At 37.9% G+C, this 16538-nt stretch overlaps 1 protein-coding gene across 1 annotated transcript in view; it reads left to right on the top strand.

The window, feature by feature from the left end:
* Positions 1-16538, top strand: part of LOC125463424 (mucin-19-like) — a 114809-nt gene that overhangs the window by 59785 nt on the left and 38486 nt on the right. Inside the window, exons 48-71 of the mRNA XM_059654772.1 lie at positions 248-310; positions 580-636; positions 1180-1242; positions 1396-1452; positions 3068-3130; positions 3400-3456; positions 4000-4062; positions 4216-4272; positions 5888-5950; positions 6220-6276; positions 6822-6884; positions 7038-7094; positions 8710-8772; positions 9042-9098; positions 9642-9704; positions 9858-9914; positions 11530-11592; positions 11862-11918; positions 12462-12524; positions 12678-12734; positions 14349-14411; positions 14681-14737; positions 15282-15344; positions 15498-15554. Of these exons, the coding sequence (XP_059510755.1) occupies positions 248-310; positions 580-636; positions 1180-1242; positions 1396-1452; positions 3068-3130; positions 3400-3456; positions 4000-4062; positions 4216-4272; positions 5888-5950; positions 6220-6276; positions 6822-6884; positions 7038-7094; positions 8710-8772; positions 9042-9098; positions 9642-9704; positions 9858-9914; positions 11530-11592; positions 11862-11918; positions 12462-12524; positions 12678-12734; positions 14349-14411; positions 14681-14737; positions 15282-15344; positions 15498-15554 (1440 nt within the window). The remainder of the gene's footprint in view (positions 1-247; positions 311-579; positions 637-1179; positions 1243-1395; positions 1453-3067; positions 3131-3399; positions 3457-3999; positions 4063-4215; positions 4273-5887; positions 5951-6219; positions 6277-6821; positions 6885-7037; positions 7095-8709; positions 8773-9041; positions 9099-9641; positions 9705-9857; positions 9915-11529; positions 11593-11861; positions 11919-12461; positions 12525-12677; positions 12735-14348; positions 14412-14680; positions 14738-15281; positions 15345-15497; positions 15555-16538) is intronic.

Genomic DNA, 16538 nt, shown 5'->3' with positions numbered 1-16538 from the left:
ATGTCACCATTTTGCACATGGGTGCGATCACAAAGTTCTATTCACGTTCAATCTGAAAGGAATAAAGTGAGAAAATGAGTTAAGGCTTCCAATTGGCGGCATCAACATTTACAAAGGTGCAATAAAGTCCTGCATCCTTCATTCCTAATACTCTGGTTCCTATCAAATAATTTCCTTGCAATAGTCTCAAATGGAAAGTGTGAAACTGGTGGTCAATAAAAATCATTTCTTTCATTTTTTTCTTCAGGAGTGACAATTTCATCGAAAGGAACAACCATCCCCATCGTTTTTCCGGAAACCACTACAACGGGTGAGTGATGCTCTCTAAAACTAAAGACCAGTGACTCCGTTCCCAGCAGAGCACTTTCCACACATTCTGTTTTCTAGCAATGACAATCCATTTGTTCATTCTTGGAGAAACACTCATTTGGTGGAGAGATTCTGGAATGTTGAAGACTTTGGAATTCAGAGTCACATTTGAGAAAAACACAGTAAAACAATTCAATGAGAAACCTCTTCACTAATAGGAAGATTTTGAAGCTGCAGTACAATTTGATGATTTTTCATATTCTTCCACAGGAGTCAGCACAACATCAAAACCTACGACACCCGTGTCGACAACTCGCTCCACATCAGGTCAGTAATGGCTTCTTTCGATACACTATTGTAGAATCAGTGCCAATAATCATCTTGTTTCCCAAGTTCCCAGACAGTAGAGGGATATGATATCACTACCTGTAGATATCTTCTGAGAGTTTGCAGACGGTCGAATGAAGCGCGATCAGAACATTTACCTGTCACTTTTGAAACACTGTTCAAATATTGGAACAAAATGTAAATTTTTCATTTGAATATGTTAGTTGTCACCATGTTATGGACGTAGTGTCATTTCTTCTTAAAAAATGACTCTCTTGCACTCTTGGATGAGTAAACATTTTTCCTTTTTTTCGACTTATGAAATGTTTACCTTTTCTTCTAATTGAAGGCAATGCTTACTTTGCCATTCCCTATGATATATTTTTTGATAAATACAACTTTCATCTTTATTGCTTCAGTATAATGTACTTCCCCGTCCCTGATACTCCAGTGAAAATAAGTCACCATCTTTTTCATGTTCTGAATGCTGCAGATTTGAACTTGGAATTCAATAACTTTGATTGCTTCCCTTCTCTTCTTCAGAAGTGGCCTCGACACCAAAGGAAATATCCGGCACTACAGTTATTGCTGAAACAACTACAAAAGGTAACTAGTTGTAGTATGTGCAAACAATTCTGTTCACACAACTCTGCCACTTCTGTAGAAATTTCTGAGTAATGATGGCGTTTAAAACTCTCCAGCAATAAGAAGTTTTATGTGTTATGGGGAAATTAATTGGAATTTCTTTGACTGTTGAAGGAGTCACAGCAACAGAGATACCAAGTACAACTGGATCCACAACCAGCTCCAAACCGGGTGAGTGAGGGCTCTCTCAGCTACACTGTACCACGGCAAGTGACAGTCATTGTGTTGCAGTTGGTCGATGATATTGGACCTCAATTATTTCACAGTCATAATTATTCAGCCCATTGAATGAATTTGTTGAAAGCTGATCAATACAATCTGTACAGTTACCTTATAAATATTGTCAGTTTATTCATAGCTGAAGAGATTCTTCAGCTTTGGTTTTGTCGGGCCCAACTTAAACGTTCAAACGTCATTCATCCTGACAGCGATATGATGGCGAAACTCAAAAATAAGTAGGTGTTTTGTAAATCTAGTCATGAATTTCATGATACGTCCCCTTTTTTCATTAGAGGTGACGACAACAGTGAAGGAAACATCACCTGGCTCCACACCAGGTCAGTAATGGCTTTTTTAAAGATCAGTACAGAGGCAAGATCAAAATTCATTTTGTTGCAATAACACTCCAATGTTGAAAAGCGATATTTAACTCCTGGTCGATATTCTGTCTCATGTTACCAGAGTCAGGAGTTTCAGAAACTAATTCCTTGTATCATGCTCAATAAGTTTAAAGAAAACTCATGGTCAGGAGCAAAAATGTGATGTCCATGTTTGTGGAGGTCACAATCATTATCATATCTTGTCAAAGGTTTTCTTTCTTGACGAGAAATTGTTTTTGAAAAACCGCAACACTTTTTGCTCATGTTCTCTTTCCCATCTGTTTTCATTTTTTGATGCAAATTAAGAAGAACTATTTCAAAGTATTAATTTTACTGCACCCAAAGTAATCATTCCCTGTTTTCTCATGCTAAAATTTTCATGCAACACATTTTGGTGATATTTTCAAGCCTATAATATTTAACGTTAAAAAATCAATTATTTTGATTCACATTCTCATCTCCATGGTGGCAGGTTCGAAAGGAACAACCTCTACAACATTTATTGCCGAAACCACAACAACGGGTGAGTGAGATCCTCTACGGACAAACACGAGCACAACAGCGTACTTTTCTCAAATTCAGGTTTCTGCTACTCTCAGCCCGTGTTATGTCTTCTGCACGGTTCGAAAGTGTGCACATCACTTCTCAGTTCAGCACCTCTGAACCTACTATTCTTTTCTTGGTAGCTGCATCACAGAAAAAGGAAACGGGAATATCATTGAACCCGAGTTTCTTTCAAAAAAAGGCACTTAAATTGGGGATTTCCGTTATACACATATCTGTCGGAATACATTCAAAACAAAAGGCACAGAGCGCACGAGCGTTTTTGATGCATTCAAGAATACATTTCCAGCCAGCATGTAACACAGCCAATTACAGCAGCTGCAATTTTAATCTAAGTATTACAAAACTAATCATAGCAGTTGACTTACACCACATTGTGTCACCATTTTGCACATGGGTGCGATCACAAAGTTCTATTCACGTTCAATCTGAAAGGAACAAAGTGAGAACATGAGTTAAGGCTTCCAATTGGCGGCATCAACATGAACAAAGGTGCAATAAAGTCATGCATCCTTCATTCCTAATACTCTGGTTCCTATCAAATAATTTCCTTGCAATAGTCTCAAATGGAAAGTGTGAAACTGGTGGTCAATAAAAATCATTGCTTTCATTTTTTTCTTCAGGAGTGACAATTTCATCGAAAGGAACAACCATCCCCACCGTTTTTCCGGAAACCACTACAACGGGTGAGTGATGCTCTCTAAAAGTAAAGACAAGTGACTCCGTTCCCAGCAGAGCACTTTCCACACATTCTGTTTTCTAGCAATGACAATCCATTTGTTCATTCTTGGAGAAACACTCTTTTGGTGGAGAGATTCTGGAATGTTGAAGACTTTGGAATTCAGAGTCACATTTGAGAAAAACACAGTAAAACAATTCAATGAGAAACCTCTTCACTAATAGGAAGATTTTGAAGCTGCAGTACAATTTGATGATTTTTCATATTCTTCCACAGGAGTCAGCACAACATCAAAACCTACGACACCCGTGTCGACAACTCGCTCCACATCAGGTCAGTAATGGCTTCTTTCGATACACTATCGTAGAATCAGTGCCAATAATCATCTTGTTTCCCACGTTCCCAGACAGTAGAGGGATATGATATCACTACCTGTAGATATCTTCTGAGAGTTTGCAGACGGTCGAATGAAGCGCGATCAGAACATTTACCTGTCACTTTTGAAACACTGTTCAAATATTGGAACAAAATGTAAATTTTTCATTTGAATATGTTAGTTGTCACCATGTTATGGACGTAGTGTCATTTCTTCTTAAAAAATGACTCTCTTGCACTCTTGGATGAGTAAACATTTTTCCTTTTTTTCGACTTATGAAATGTTTACCTTTTCTTCTAATTGAAGGCAATGCTTACTTTGCCATTCCCTATGATATATTTTTTGATAAATACAACTTTCATCTTTATTGCTTCAGTATAATGTACTTCCCCGTCCCTGATACTCCAGTGAAAATAAGTCACCATCTTTTTCATGTTCTGAATGCTGCAGATTTGAACTTGGAATTCAATAACTTTGATTGCTTCCCTTCTCTTCTTCAGAAGTGGCCTCGACACCAAAGGAAATATCCGGCACTACAGTTATTGCTGAAACGACGACAAAAGGTAACTAGTTGTAGTATGCGCAAACAATTCTGTTCACACAACTCTGCCACTTCTGTAGAAATTTCTGAGTAATGGCGGCGTTTAAAACTCTCCAGCAATTAGAAGTTTTATGTGTTATGGGGAAATTAATTGGAATTTCTTTGACTGTTGAAGGAGTCACAACAACAGAGATACCAAGTACAACTGGATCCACAACCAGCTCCAAACCGGGTGAGTGAGGGCTCTCTCAGCTACACTGTACCACGGCAAGTGACAGTCATTGTGTTGCAGTTGGTCGATGATATTGGACCTCAATTATTTCACAGTCATAATTATTCAGCCCATTTAACGAATTTATTGAAAGCTGATCAATACAATCTGTACAGGTACCTTATAAACATTGTCAGTTTATTCATAGCTGAAGAGATTCTTCAGCTTTGGTTTTGTCGGGCCCAACTTAAACGTTCAAACGTCATTCATCCTGACAGCGATATGATGGCGAAACTCAAAAATAAGTAGGTGTTTTGTAAATCTAGTCACGAATTTCATGATACGTCCCCTTTTTTCATTAGAGGTGACGACAACAGTGAAGGAAACATCACCTGGCTCCACACCAGGTCAGTAATGGCTATTTTAAAGATCAGTACAGCGGCAAGATCAAAATTCATTTTGTTGCAATAACACTCCAATGTTGAAAAGCGATATTTAACTCCTGGTCGATATTCTGTCTAATGTTACCAGAGTCAGGAGTTTCAGAAACTAATTCCTTGTATCATGCTCAATAAGTTTAAAGAAAACTCATGGTCATGAGCAAAAATGTGATGTCCATGTTTGTGGAGGTCACAATCATTATCATATCTTGTCAAAGGTTTTCTTTCTTGACGAGAAATTGTTTTTGAAAAACCGCAACACTTTTGGCTCATGTTCTCTTTCCCATCTGTTTTCATTTTTTGATGCAAATTAAGAAGAATTAGTTCAAAGTATTAATTTTACTGCACCCAAAGTAATCATTCCCTGTTTACTCATGCTAAAATTTTCATGCAATACATTTTGGTGATATTTTCAAACCTATAATATTTAACGTTAAAAAATCAATTATTTTGATTCACATTCTCATCTCCATGGTGACAGGTTCGAAAGGAACAACCTCTACAACATTTATTGCCGAAACCACAACAACGGGTGAGTGAGATCCTCTACGGACAAACACGAGCACAACAGCGTACTTTGCTCAAATTCAGGTTTCTGCTACTCTCATCCCGTGTTATGCCTTCTGCACGGTTCGAAAGTGTGCACATCACTTCTCAGTTCAGCACCTCTGAACCTACTATTCTTTTCTTGGTAGCTGCATCACAGAAAAAGGAAACGGGAATATCATTGAACCCGAGTTTCTTTCAAAAAAAGGCACTTAATTTGGGGATTTCCGTTTTTCACATATCTGTCGGAATACATTCAAAACAAGAGGCACAGAGCGCACGAGCATTTTTGCTGAATTCGAGAATACATTTCCAGCCAGCATGTAACACAGCCAATTACAGCAGCTGCAATTTTAATCTAAGTATTAGAAAACTAATCATAGCAGTTGACTTACAGCACATTATGTCACCATTTTGCACATGGGTGCGATCACAAAGTTCTATTCACGTTCAATCTGAAAGGAACAAAGTGAGAACATGAGTTAAGGCTTCCAATTGGCGGCATCAACATTTACAAAGGTGCAATAAAGTCATGCATCCTTCATTCCTAATACTCTGGTTCCTATCAAATAATTTCCTTGCAATAGTCTCAAATGGAAAGTGTGAAACTGGTGGTCAATAAAAATCATTGCTTTCATTTTTTACTTCAGGAGTGACAATTTCATCAAAAGGAACAACCATCTCCACCGTTTTTCCGGAAACCACTACAATTGGTGAGTGACGCTCACTAAAATTAAAGACCAGTGACTCCGTTCCCAGCAGAGCACTTTCCACACATTCTGTTTTCTAGCAATGACAATCCATTTGTTCATTCTTGGATAAACACTCTTTTGGTGGAGAGATTCTGGAATGTTGAAGACTTTGGAATTCAGAGTCACATTTGAGAAAAACACAGTAAAACAATTCAATGAGAAATCTCTTCACTAATAGGAAGATTTTGAAGCTGCAGTACAATTTGATGATTTTTCATATTCTACCACAGGAGTCAGCACAACATCAAAACCTACGACACCCGTGTCGACAACTCGCTCCACATCAGGTCAGTAATGGCTTCTTTCGACACACTATCGTAGAATCAGTGTCAATAATCATCTTGTTTCCCAAGTTCCCAGACAGCAGAGGGATATGATATCACTCCCCGTAGATATCTATCTGAGATTTTGCAGAGGGTCGAATGAAGCTCGATCAGAACATTTACCTGTCACTTTTGAAACACTGTTCAAATATTGGAACAAAATGTAAATTTTTCATTTGAAGATGTTAGTTGTCACCATGTTATAGACGTAGTGTCATTTCTTCCTAAAAAATGACTCTCTTGCACTCTTGGATGAGTAAAAATTTTTCCTTTTTTCTTGACTCATGAAACGTTTACCTTTTCTTCTAATTGAAGACAATGCTTACTTTGCCATTCCCTCTGATATATTTTTTGATAAATACAACTTTCATCTTTATTGCTTCAGTAAAATGTACCTCCCTGTCCCTGATGCTCCAGTGAAAATAAGTCACCATCTTTTTCATGTTCTGAATGCTGCAGATTTGAACTTGGAATTCAATAACTTTGATTGCTTCCCTTCTCTTCTTCAGAAGTGGCCTCGACACCAAAGAAAATATCCGGCACTACAGTTATTGCTGAAACAACGACAAAAGGTAACTAGTTGTAGTATGCGCAAACAATTCTGTTCACACAACTCTGCCACTTCTGTAGAAATTTCTGAGTAATGGCGGCGTTTAAAACTCTCCAGCAATTAGAAGTTTTATGTGTTATGGGGAAATTAATTGGAATTTCTTTGACTGTTGAAGGAGTCACAACAACAGAGATACCAAGTACAACTGGATCCACAACCAGCTCCAAACCGGGTGAGTGAGGGCTCTCTCAGCTACACTCTACCACGGCAAGTGACAGTCATTGTGTTGCAGTTGGTCGATGATATTGGACCTCAATTATTTCACAGTCATAATTATTCAGCCCATTGAATGAATTTGTTGAAAGCTGATCAATACAATCTGTACAGTTACCTTCTAAATATTGTCAGTTTATTCATAGCTGAAGAGATTCTTCAGCTTTGGTTTTGTCGGGCCCAACTTAAACGTTCAAACGTCATTCATCCTGACAGCGATATGATGGCGAAACTCAAAAATAAGTAGGTGTTTTGTAAATCTAGTCACGAATTTCATGATACATCCCCTTTTTTAATTAGAGGTGACGACAACAGTGAAGGAAACATCACCTGGCTCCACACCAGGTCAGTAATGGCTATTTTAAAGATCAGTACAGCGGCAAGATCAAAATTCATTTTGTTGCAATAACACTCCAATGTTGAAAAGCGATATTTAACTCCTGGTCGATATTCTGTCTCATGTTACCAGAGTCAGGAGTTTCAGAAACTAATTCCTTGTATCATGCTCAATAAGTTTAAAGAAAACTCATGGTCAGGAGCAAAAATGTGATGTCCATGTTTGTGGAGGTCACAATCATTATCATATCTTGTCAAAGGTTTTCTTTCTTGACGAGAAATTGTTTTTGAAAAACCGCAACACTTTTTGCTCATGTTCTCTTTCCCATCTGTTTTCATTTTTTGATGCAAATTAAGAAGAACTAGTTCAAAGTATTAATTTTACTGCACCCAAAGTAATCATTCCCTGTTTTCTCATGCTAAAATTTTCATGCAATACATTTTGGTGATATTTTCAAACCTATAATATTTAACGTTAAAAAATCAATTATTTTGATTCACATTCTCATCTCCATGGTGGCAGGTTCGAAAGGAACAACCTCTACAACATTTATTGCCGAAACCACAACAACGGGTGAGTGAGATCCTCTACGGACAAACACGAGCACAACAGCGTACTTTGCTCAAATTCAGGTTTCTGCTACTCTCAGCCCGTGTTATGCCTTCTGCACGGTTCGAAAGTGTGCACATCACTTCTCAGTTCAGCACCTCTGAACCTACTATTCTTTTCTTGGTAGCTGCATCACAGAAAAAGGAAACGGGAATATCATTGAACCCGAGTTTCTTTCAAAAAAAGGCACTTAATTTGGGGATTTCCGTTATACACATATCTGTCGGAATACATTCAAAACAAGAGGCACAGAGCGCACGAGCGTTTTTGCTGAATTCGAGAATACATTTCCAGCCAGCATGTAACACAGCCAATTACAGCAGCTGCAATTTTAATCTAAGTATTAGAAAACTAATCATAGCAGTTGACCTACAGCACATTATGTCACCATTTTGCACATGGGTGCGATCACAAAGTTCTATTCACGTTCAATCTGAAAGGAATAAAGTGAGAAAATGAGTTAAGGCTTCCAATTGGCGGCATCAACATTTACAAAGGTGCAATAAAGTCCTGCATCCTTCATTCCTAATACTCTGGTTCCTATCAAATAATTTCCTTGCAATAGTCTCAAATGGAAAGTGTGAAACTGGTGGTCAATAAAAATCATTGCTTTCATTTTTTTCTTCAGGAGTGACAATTTCATCGAAAGGAACAACCATCCCCATCGTTTTTCCGGAAACCACTACAACGGGTGAGTGATGCTCTCTAAAACTAAAGACCAGTGACTCCGTTCCCAGCAGAGCACTTTCCACACATTCTGTTTTCTAGCAATGACAATCCATTTGTTCATTCTTGGAGAAACACTCATTTGGTGGAGAGATTCTGGAATGTTGAAGACTTTGGAATTCAGAGTCACATTTGAGAAAAACACAGTAAAACAATTCAATGAGAAACCTCTTCACTAATAGGAAGATTTTGAAGCTGCAGTACAATTTGATGATTTTTCATATTCTTCCACAGGAGTCAGCACAACATCAAAACCTACGACACCCGTGTCGACAACTCGCTCCACATCAGGTCAGTAATGGCTTCTTTCGATACACTATTGTAGAATCAGTGCCAATAATCATCTTGTTTCCCAAGTTCCCAGACAGTAGAGGGATATGATATCACTACCTGTAGATATCTTCTGAGAGTTTGCAGACGGTCGAATGAAGCGCGATCAGAACATTTACCTGTCACTTTTGAAACACTGTTCAAATATTGGAACAAAATGTAAATTTTTCATTTGAATATGTTAGTTGTCACCATGTTATGGACGTAGTGTCATTTCTTCTTAAAAAATGACTCTCTTGCACTCTTGGATGAGTAAACATTTTTCCTTGTTTTCGACTTATGAAATGTTTACCTTTTCTTCTAATTGAAGGCAATGCTTACTTTGCCATTCCCTATGATATATTTTTTGATAAATACAACTTTCATCTTTATTGCTTCAGTATAATGTACTTCCCCGTCCCTGATACTCCAGTGAAAATAAGTCACCATCTTTTTCATGTTCTGAATGCTGCAGATTTGAACTTGGAATTCAATAACTTTGATTGCTTCCCTTCTCTTCTTCAGAAGTGGCCTCGACACCAAAGGAAATATCCGGCACTACAGTTATTGCTGAAACAACTACAAAAGGTAACTAGTTGTAGTATGTGCAAACAATTCTGTTCACACAACTCTGCCACTTCTGTAGAAATTTCTGAGTAATGATGGCGTTTAAAACTCTCCAGCAATAAGAAGTTTTATGTGTTATGGGGAAATTAATTGGAATTTCTTTGACTGTTGAAGGAGTCACAGCAACAGAGATACCAAGTACAACTGGATCCACAACCAGCTCCAAACCGGGTGAGTGAGGGCTCTCTCAGCTACACTGTACCACGGCAAGTGACAGTCATTGTGTTGCAGTTGGTCGATGATATTGGACCTCAATTATTTCACAGTCATAATTATTCAGCCCATTGAATGAATTTGTTGAAAGCTGATCAATACAATCTGTACAGTTACCTTATAAATATTGTCAGTTTATTCATAGCTGAAGAGATTCTTCAGCTTTGGTTTTGTCGGGCCCAACTTAAACGTTCAAACGTCATTCATCCTGACAGCGATATGATGGCGAAACTCAAAAATAAGTAGGTGTTTTGTAAATCTAGTCATGAATTTCATGATACGTCCCCTTTTTTCATTAGAGGTGACGACAACAGTGAAGGAAACATCACCTGGCTCCACACCAGGTCAGTAATGGCTTTTTTAAAGATCAGTACAGAGGCAAGATCAAAATTCATTTTGTTGCAATAACACTCCAATGTTGAAAAGCGATATTTAACTCCTGGTCGATATTCTGTCTCATGTTACCAGAGTCAGGAGTTTCAGAAACTAATTCCTTGTATCATGCTCAATAAGTTTAAAGAAAACTCATGGTCAGGAGCAAAAATGTGATGTCCATGTTTGTGGAGGTCACAATCATTATCATATCTTGTCAAAGGTTTTCTTTCTTGACGAGAAATTGTTTTTGAAAAACCGCAACACTTTTTGCTCATGTTCTCTTTCCCATCTGTTTTCATTTTTTGATGCAAATTAAGAAGAACTATTTCAAAGTATTAATTTTACTGCACCCAAAGTAATCATTCCCTGTTTTCTCATGCTAAAATTTTCATGCAACACATTTTGGTGATATTTTCAAGCCTATAATATTTAACGTTAAAAAATCAATTATTTTGATTCACATTCTCATCTCCATGGTGGCAGGTTCGAAAGGAACAACCTCTACAACATTTATTGCCGAAACCACAACAACGGGTGAGTGAGATCCTCTACGGACAAACACGAGCACAACAGCGTACTTTTCTCAAATTCAGGTTTCTGCTACTCTCAGCCCGTGTTATGTCTTCTGCACGGTTCGAAAGTGTGCACATCACTTCTCAGTTCAGCACCTCTGAACCTACTATTCTTTTCTTGGTAGCTGCATCACAGAAAAAGGAAACGGGAATATCATTGAACCCGAGTTTCTTTCAAAAAAAGGCACTTAAATTGGGGATTTCCGTTATACACATATCTGTCGGAATACATTCAAAACAAAAGGCACAGAGCGCACGAGCGTTTTTGATGCATTCAAGAATACATTTCCAGCCAGCATGTAACACAGCCAATTACAGCAGCTGCAATTTTAATCTAAGTATTACAAAACTAATCATAGCAGTTGACTTACAGCACATTGTGTCACCATTTTGCACATGGGTGCGATCACAAAGTTCTATTCACGTTCAATCTGAAAGGAACAAAGTGAGAACATGAGTTAAGGCTTCCAATTGGCGGCATCAACATGAACAAAGGTGCAATAAAGTCATGCATCCTTCATTCCTAATACTCTGGTTCCTATCAAATAATTTCCTTGCAATAGTCTCAAATGGAAAGTGTGAAACTGGTGGTCAATAAAAATCATTGCTTTCATTTTTTTCTTCAGGAGTGACAATTTCATCGAAAGGAACAACCATCCCCACCGTTTTTCCGGAAACCACTACAACGGGTGAGTGATGCTCTCTAAAAGTAAAGACAAGTGACTCCGTTCCCAGCAGAGCACTTTCCACACATTCTGTTTTCTAGCAATGACAATCCATTTGTTCATTCTTGGAGAAACACTCTTTTGGTGGAGAGATTCTGGAATGTTGAAGACTTTGGAATTCAGAGTCACATTTGAGAAAAACACAGTAAAACAATTCAATGAGAAACCTCTTCACTAATAGGAAGATTTTGAAGCTGCAGTACAATTTGATGATTTTTCATATTCTTCCACAGGAGTCAGCACAACATCAAAACCTACGACACCCGTGTCGACAACTCGCTCCACATCAGGTCAGTAATGGCTTCTTTCGATACACTATCGTAGAATCAGTGCCAATAATCATCTTGTTTCCCAAGTTCCCAGACAGTAGAGGGATATGATATCACTACCTGTAGATATCTTCTGAGAGTTTGCAGACGGTCGAATGAAGCGCGATCAGAACATTTACCTGTCACTTTTGAAACACTGTTCAAATATTGGAACAAAATGTAAATTTTTCATTTGAATATGTTAGTTGTCACCATGTTATGGACGTAGTGTCATTTCTTCTTAAAAAATGACTCTCTTGCACTCTTGGATGAGTAAACATTTTTCCTTTTTTTCGACTTATGAAATGTTTACCTTTTCTTCTAATTGAAGGCAATGCTTACTTTGCCATTCCCTATGATATATTTTTTGATAAATACAACTTTCATCTTTATTGCTTCAGTATAATGTACTTCCCCGTCCCTGATACTCCAGTGAAAATAAGTCACCATCTTTTTCATGTTCTGAATGCTGCAGATTTGAACTTGGAATTCAATAACTTTGATTGCTTCCCTTCTCTTCTTCAGAAGTGGCCTCGACACCAAAGGAAATATCCGGCACTACAGTTATTGCTGAAACAACTACAAAAGGTAACTAGTTGTAGTATGTGCAAACAATTCTGTTCACACAACTCTGCCACTTCTGTAGAAATTTCTGAGTAATGATGGCGTTTAAAACTCTCCAGCAATAAGAAGTTTTATGTGTTATGGGGAAATTAATTGGAATTTCTTTGACTGTTGAAGGAGTCACAGCAACAGAGATACCAAGTACAACTGGATCCACAACCAGCTCCAAACCGGGTGAGTGAGGGCTCTCTCAGCTACACTGTACCACGGCAAGTGACAGTCATTGTGTTGCAGTTGGTCGATGATATTGGACCTCAATTATTTCACAGTCATAATTATTCAGCCCATTGAATGAATTTGTTGAAAGCTGATCAATACAATCTGTACAGTTACCTTCTAAATATTGTCAGTTTATACATAGCTGAAGAGATTCTTCAGCTTTGGTTTTGTCGGGCCCAACTTAAACGTTCAAACGTCATTCATCCTGACAGCGATATGATGGCGAAACTCAAAAATAAGTAGGTGTTTTGTAAATCTAGTCATGAATTTCATGATACGTCCCCTTTTTTCATTAGAGGTGACGACAACAGTGAAGGAAACATCACCTGGCTCCACACCAGGTCAGTAATGGCTTTTTTAAAGATCAGTACAGAGGCAAGATCAAAATTCATTTTGTTGCAATAACACTCCAATGTTGAAAAGCGATATTTAACTCCTGGTCGATATTCTGTCTAATGTTACCAGAGTCAGGAGTTTCAGAAACTAATTCCTTGTATCATGCTCAATAAGTTTAAAGAAAACTCATGGTCATGAGCAAAAATGTGATGTCCATGTTTGTGGAGGTCACAATCATTATCATATCTTGTCAAAGGTTTTCTTTCTTGACGAGAAATTGTTTTTGAAAAACCGCAACACTTTTTGCTCATGTTCTCTTTCCCATCTGTTTTCATTTTTTGATGCAAATTAAGAAGAACTATTTCAAAGTATTAATTTTACTGCACCCAAAGTAATCATTCCCTGTTTTCTCATGCTAAAATTTTCATGCAACACATTTTGGTGATATTTTCAAACCTATAATATTTAACGTTAAAAAATCAATTATTTTGATTCACATTCTCATCTCCATGGTGGCAGGTTCGAAAGGAACAACCTCTACAACATTTATTGCCGAAACCACAACAACGGGTGAGTGAGATCCTCTACGGACAAACACGAGCACAACAGCGTACTTTTCTCAAATTCAGGTTTCTGCTACTCTCAGCCCGTGTTATGTCTTCTGCACGGTTCGAAAGTGTGCACATCACTTCTCAGTTCAGCACCTCTGAACCTACTATTCTTTTCTTGGTAGCTGCATCACAGAAAAAGGAAACGGGAATATCATTGAACCCGAGTTTCTTTCAAAAAAAGGCACTTAAATTGGGGATTTCCGTTATACACATATCTGTCGGAATACATTCAAAACAAAAGGCACAGAGCGCACGAGCGTTTTTGCTGAATTCGAGAATACATTTCCAGCCAGCATGTAACACAGCCAATTACAGCAGCTGCAATTTTAATCTAAGTATTAGAAAACTAATCATAGCAGTTGACTTACAGCACATTGTGTCACCATTTTGCACATGGGTGCGATCACAAAGTTCTATTCACGTTCAATCTGAAAGAAACAAAGTGAGAACATGAGTTAAGGCTTCCAATTGGTGGCATCAACATTTACAAAGGTGCAATAAAGTCCTGCATCCTTCATTCCTAATACTCTGGTTCCTATCAAATAATTTCCTTGCAATAGTCTCAAATGGAAAGTGTGAAACTGGTGGTCAATAAAAATCATTGCTTTCATTTTTTCTTCAGGAGTGACAATTTCATCGAAAGGAACAACCATCTCCACCGTTTTTCCGGAAACCACTACAACTGGTGAGTGAGGCTCACTAAAATTAAAGACCGGTTACTCCGTTCCCAGCAGAGCACTTTCCACACATTCTGTTTTCTAGCAATGACAATCCATTTGTTCATTCTTGGAGAAACACTCTTTTCGTGGAGAGAATTTGTAATGTTGAAGACTTTGGAATTCAGAGTCACATGTGAGAAAAACACAGTAAAACAATTCAATGAGAAACCTCTTCACTAATAGGAAGATTTTGAAGCTGCAGTACAATTTGATGATTTTTCATATTCTACCACAGGAGTCAGCACAACATCAAAACCTACGACACCCGTGTCGACAACTCGCTCCACATCAGGTCAGTAATGGCTTCTTTCGATACACTATCGTAGAATCAGTGCCAATAATCATCTTGTTTCCCAAGTTCCCAGACAGTAGAGGGATATGATATCACTCCCCGTAGATATCTATCTGAGATTTTGCAGAGGGTCGACTGAAGCTCGATCAGAACATTTACCTGTCACTTTTGAAACACTGTTCAAATATTGGAACAAAATGTAAATTTTTCATTTGAAGATGTTAGTTGTCACCATGTTATGGACGTAGTGTCATTTCTTCTTAAAAAATGACTCTCTTGCACTCTTGGATGAGTAAACATTTTTCCTTTTTTCTCGACTCATGAAATGTTTACCTTTTCTTCTAATTGAAGACAATGCTTACTTTGCCATTCCCTATGATATATTTTTTGATAAATACAACTTTCATCTTTATTGCTTCAGTAAAATGTACCTCCCTGTCCCTGATGCTCCAGTGAAAATAAGTCACCATTTTTTCATGTTCTGAATGCTGCAGATTTGAACTTGGAATTCAATAACTTTGATTGCTTCCCTTCTCTTCTTCAGAAGTGGCCTCGACACCAAAGGAAATATCCGGCACGACAGTTATTGCTGAAACAACGACAACAGGTAACTAGTTGTAGTATGCGCAAACAATTCTGTTCACACAACTCTGCCACTTCTGTAGAAATTTCTGAGTAATGGCGGCGTTTAAAACTCTCCAGCAATTAGAAGTTTTATGTGTTATGGGGAAATTAATTGGAATTTCTTTGACTGTTGAAGGAGTCACAGCAACAGAGATACCAAGTACAACTGGATCCACAACCAGCTCCAAACCGGGTGAGTGAGGGCTCTCTCAGCTACACTCTACCACGGCAAGTGACAGTCATTGTGTTGCAGTTGGTCGATGATATTGGACCTCAATTATTTCACAGTCATAATTATTCAGCCCATTGAATGAATTTGTTGAAAGCTGATCAATACAATCTGTACAGTTACTTTCTAAATATTGTCAGTTTATTCATAGCTGAAGAGATTCTTCAGCTTTGGTTTTGTCGGGCCCAACTTAAACGTTCAAACGTCATTCATCCTGACAGCGATATGATGGCGAAACTCAAAAATAAGTAGGTGTTTTGTAAATCTGGTCACGAATTTCATGATACGTCCCCTTTTTTCATTAGAGGTGACGACAACAGTGAAGGAAACATCACCTGGCTCCACACCAGGTCAGTAATGGCTTTTTTAAAGATCAGTACAGAGGCAAGATCAAAATTCATTTTGTTGCAATAACACTCCAATGTTGAAAAGTGATATTTAACTCCTGGTCGATATTCTGTCTAATGTTACCAGAGTCAGGAGTTTCAGAAACTAATTCCTTGTATCATGCTCAATAAGTTTAAAGAAAACTCATGGTCATGAGCAAAAATGTGATGTCCAAATTTGTGGAGGTCACAATCATTATCATATCTTGTCAAAGGTTTTCTTTCTTGACGAGAAATTGTTTTTGAAAAACCGCAACACTTTTTGCTCATGTTCTCTTTCCCATCTGTTTTCATTTTTTGATGCAACTTAAGAAGAACTATTTCAAAGTATTAATTTTACTGCACCCAAAGTAATCATTCCCTGTTTTCTCATGCTAAAATTTTCATGCAATACATTTTGGTGATATTTTCAAACCTATAATATTTAACGTTAAAAAATCAATTATTTTGATTCACATTCTCATCTCCATGGTGACAGGTTCGAAAGGAACAACCTCTACAACATTTATTGCCGAAACCACAACAACGGGTGAGTGAGATCCTCTACGGACAAACACGAGCA

The sequence above is a fragment of the Stegostoma tigrinum genome, chromosome 25 (genome assembly GCF_030684315.1).
Source record: "Stegostoma tigrinum isolate sSteTig4 chromosome 25, sSteTig4.hap1, whole genome shotgun sequence".
Taxonomy (NCBI): Eukaryota; Metazoa; Chordata; class Chondrichthyes; order Orectolobiformes; family Stegostomatidae; genus Stegostoma; species Stegostoma tigrinum.
The sequence above is the reverse complement of the archived record's forward strand: the minus strand, read 5'-3'. Positions and strand labels throughout refer to the sequence as shown.